General features: G+C 29.7%; 1 protein-coding gene across 1 annotated transcript; it reads right to left on the reverse strand.

The window, feature by feature from the left end:
- Window positions 1-260: 260 nt before the first annotated feature.
- LOC125873235 (GDSL esterase/lipase At1g29670-like) lies at window positions 261-4,263 on the reverse strand. Its single transcript, XM_049554136.1, has 4 exons — window positions 3,808-4,263; window positions 1,486-1,719; window positions 875-1,127; window positions 261-638 (listed from the first exon to the last, which is right to left on the reverse strand). The coding sequence occupies exons 1-4, from the start codon at window positions 4,228-4,230 to the stop codon at window positions 406-408; spliced, it is 1,143 nt and encodes a 380-aa protein (XP_049410093.1). The 5' UTR covers window positions 4,231-4,263; the 3' UTR covers window positions 261-405.
- Window positions 4,264-4,871: the final 608 nt, after the last annotated feature.

Consider the following 4,871-nt stretch of genomic DNA (forward strand, 5'->3'; position numbering starts at 1 on the left):
GAAAATCCTTCAGTTGAGTGTCTAAGTGAAAGATTGTGCCAAGTGTCAAAGTATTTTGGTGGAGGCATGGAACTTCATATATTATATTTTTATTATATATAAAACAAAGACCAAATATATATATATTTTATCTATAAAACAAACACCAAATATATATTTTATCTCTAGTAGAGAATCTGACGATAAATATTGAAGGTTAATCAACACACTAGATAAATAATAAGCCTTGCATTTTACTCTCATATTATAGATATTAGCCATTCATATGAAACTTATAGTTTATTTTCTCATGTATAATTGTTTACTCATATATTTGTTCAAATAATAATGATACTTTTTTATCAAATCGTATGTACTTCATAACTCGAAATACACGTGCAACATTGTTGCTCAGAAATTAGTGTGTTAAACAATTGATAAGAGATGAACATTTGTAGGGTAGACTTCATCTATGAGATTGGAAGAAAAAGCCTTGTTAGCAAGCACAATGTTCACTGCTTCAGTTGGATGCAACCCATCAAAATAGACATTGTCATTTCTATCTGAACAAGCATTTCCTCCTTTTTTGCATAAAGTTCCTGTTCCACCTTTTTGTATTGTTGCCACATCACAACATGGATTCTTGGTATCACTAAAACCTATATATAATAAAACAAAACCATGTCACAATTTGACTTATTTGGGTAAAGTCAAGTCAACAATAAGCGTCAAGTAACAAAACAAATGGAGTATCTATTTCTTAAACTGTGCATCATGTCAAAGTGTATCACATAAATCGATACGGAGCTAGGAAGGTTAACTACATGTATATCAATAAAATTTGTAAATAATGTAAGGTAGAAATAGAGAGAAGGGGAGTCATGAAGTTACTGACCATAAGGAGTAGGATTTTGTAAGATATCCATAATGATTTTGTAAGCATTAACAATGACTATTGTGGAATCAGGCATTTGAAGAGTTGGGGAATCAACCAAAGTCCTCAAGTTAGTGTTGAAGAGTTGTGCAGCATCATTCAAAATTTGTATACAGTCAGTGGCATTTGGATTTCTAGCTCTGGCCATTGGGCTGCACCCATTGGGATATAATGCCATCACCACAAATTTTCTAGCTCCCATATCATACAACCTCTGCAATAATATTAGCAAAACATGATTACTTAATTATTAAAATAATGTAAGTTGATTTCTCATAAGGTGACTCAACTAATAGATATTATTTCAGAAAGTCATTTTTTTTGTTAAAGAAAATTGGAATAACGAAGAAAGACAACTTTCTGATAAGATATGAACAGTACTATTAATTGAGTGATCATCTAGAAATCAATCAAAATTAATTATGCCACCAAAAGGGTTAACAAGGACCAAAATATTTGTAAATCTTTTTTTTTCTTTCTGAATTGTGAATAGTCAACAATCATTGAACATGGAAAGACAAAAAAATGCCTAAAAAATAAAATAAAATAGAAAGCATATTATAAATGCATACCTTGAGTTGATGAGAAAGTGTAATGGTCAAATTAGCAGTGAAGTCTTGAATAGTAATATTTTTGCTAGCTAAGCCCAGGAAGTAGTTAAGTGAGTAGTCATTTCCTCCACTTCCCACAACAAACAAGTAATTCTTCAATGATTCTTTGCTATTACACTCTGCCTGCTCCTCCAACTCTGGCAATGTCACATTCTCAAAATTTCTGATTTGTTGATTCAAACTAATCACTTCCCCCTGAAAATTTTAGCAACAAAATAATATTAGTCTATATTCCTTTTCTCTCATTTTACATGATATACTACGATTTATTATTTTGTTTTCCATCCATTCGGTGTCTGGTATCTGCTTCAACAAGTTTAGATTTGAGCCGGTAAGTCCCACTTTGGGGCAAAATATTCCTTACCAAAGATGACTTCATACCTAAAGCTTGAACTCAAGACATCTGGTTATAATGAATAAAAGATTATTTTACTGCTCCATTACAACTTTTGGTGATGATATATAATATGATACTAATATTATTTAGAGAATCAAATATTTTTTTAGTACAATCTTTTCTTTTCTTTTTTGGTCTACAATAATATTGTGACATTAAACAGGAACATGGACCATGCGGTCATGTTCGAAACAATTGCTACTTGTAACACTAGCTAGTAGCTAACATTATTTATCGGAGATATTTCTAGTAAAAGTAATTTCTTACGTGTCTAACCTATTTCGAGATTTTAAGATTTAAACAAATCTATCATTAATTATAATTTTTTCAAATATCTTTGCAATTATTGTGACTTATTTTCAAATATATAATTTTTTTTGAAAAAAACTTGAATATTTATGTCTAAATTTACCATTGTTTGACTCTCGAAATCCGTTACATGATTTTCGTAAAGCTGTTTTTCTTGTTCGTCCTTTAATTTATTGGTCCTGAGGAGTTATATTAATTTGCTGCCTTTTCTTGTGTGTTCATTGAAGTCAAAAGAAAGGAATATTCATTTTTGGTGAGGCAAACCTCTCACACTCTCATTTTGCCAACTATAATAGCCGCTGAATTTGGCAACATTTAAGAAAATAATGACATTTTTCTTCCACATATGAGGTTGTACTAGATCAAAGTTCTAAATGTTTCAAGAGACAAAAGATAATCATATCATCCAACCTCCTACGTCATAATGTAGAAGTAGTCAAATTTAAAGTCAGTTTAGTAAAATATATATGCCTTTTATTAAAATTGTCTTCAGAAATATGTCAGATCAATAAGAGTCAAGTAATATAAAACGCAGGGAGTAGTAATTAGGGGTTATATCACTTAAATGCTCTAATTTTGTTCTGTTAGAGTGCTAGTGTCTATTAATAGTAATAACAAAAGAGAATTGTTTGCTTTTTTTGTCAACCATTGTTATAAGTTTTCTGTTAACTTTTACTTTATTATTAATAATATAAATAAATATATAAAAAAAAAAGCGGCAAGTAGCTAGTTGCGTACAATGCACTAGTGAATATAGGGAAGATAGATTGATATTATTAATACTTTCTCCATCCCAATTTGTATATGATATAATCGTAGTAAAAATAAATACGATTATCTAACTCACAAAATTCGAAAGATATCACAAATTGAAATAGAAGAAATAATAAAATCGTTATCATATGTTTTACTATACTCGCAGTCGACCATATTATATGCCTTTTAAGTCTAACTATCTTTATCTCTCTGAAACGTCTCATTTTATTTTTACCGTTACTGCTCTATTAGTTGGAGCAGTGAGTTGGATGAATTTGAAAAAGAAAAAATACTTTTTCGATTCTATATTATTTGTCTACATTACTAAAAATATATATACATGTCTTAAATTATTTTGTCAATTTATAAAATTAAGATAGATTTAATTTTTTTGGCCCTTAAATTAATTCTTTTTAAAATTGTAAATTAGTAAAAAAAATAATTTAATTTATAATTTCTTAAGAGACATTTAAAGAGAAAAATAGGCAAGTAATACAGACTAAGGGAGTGCTAAATAGAAGTACTTTTCTATACTCTAAAACATCAAATATTTTTTTGATTTCCCAAAATAGTTATTCCCTCCATTTCAAAATAAGTGTTATCTTAGTAAAAATCACAACCTTTAAGTGTTATCCTTTTGGCCAAATTTTCTGACCAAAAGAATTTTTCCAATATAATATGTAGTTTATTAAACTATCTCTATCAAATGAATGTTTCTTGAAACTTGATTACTTATTTTGAAACAACATTTTTTTTTAAATTTATTTTGGGACGAAAGAAATAAATTTGAGATCGAAAAAAAGAGGAAAGAATTAACTTACAGCAACAGCACCAGTGTCATCAAGAATGCCAGAACCACCAGAAGCAAAGTTGACACCATGAATAATTTTGCTTCCTTTAGTTGAAGGATCATTGAAAGATGGAATATAAGTTGGAATTTTTAGATGGTCACCAAGAAGGTCAATTACATTTTTGCCATTAGTGAATCTTCCAGTAGGTTCTAATAAAGGGAAATCTACTCCATATGGTAAGTAATTTGCCTTAGCCAATGACTTTACAAGAAAATTGTTGTTTCCATTATCAACTAATGAGCTTCCAAACACAAACATCCCTTTCACTTTGGTGCACTCATCATTTTTTCTTGCAAATTTACAGTATTGATCACCATTACATATTGGAGAAAGAAAAACAAAGGTTAATATCATAAGAAGGAAAAATGGAGCACTTTTTGTTTTTAGAGACATTTTTTGGTAAAGTATAATTGGGGTTGGAGTTGGGATGGCAGGGTAGATGTAGAAATGTCCTCTTTATATACAAGTTATTTAATGCTATTGAAAGTCAACAAAGAATAAGAAAGAATTGATGAAAAGATAAAGATAAAAACAGAAATAGGAGGTAAAAGATTTAGTGATTTCTTTCTATTCAATACACGAAGTTATCTAATCATCATATCATATGTATATATATATGTATGAAAATCTTAGGCCCACCTATGTGGCGTCACCACAAACTAAAATTCCCTTTTAATTTATTTATTTACGAGTCAATTCCCTAAATGGTAGAGCTGTCAATATGGGTTGGCCCACCCTATCCGGGCGAACCCATACAGGCTTTGAAATTTGACAGGTCAGGCCGGGCTAGTCCATTTTTTGTGTGGGCCAGAAAATAGTCGGCCCAGCCCACAAGTATGTGGGCTACGGGCTTTGCCGGGCCATCCCTCTTTTCTTAAAAGTATATTTTTTATAAATTTTTAAATTAAATTATAATTTAAAAATATTATTATAAATATCGACAAGATAATACTACATGGTGTTAATGTCACTGCTTGTTAATCAAATACACAAATAAAATTATCTTTATAATATTTATTAAGTTTGATTTCAAG

Source organism: Solanum stenotomum, chromosome 8 (assembly GCF_019186545.1).
Source record: "Solanum stenotomum isolate F172 chromosome 8, ASM1918654v1, whole genome shotgun sequence".
Lineage (NCBI taxonomy): Eukaryota > Viridiplantae > Streptophyta > Magnoliopsida > Solanales > Solanaceae > Solanum > Solanum stenotomum.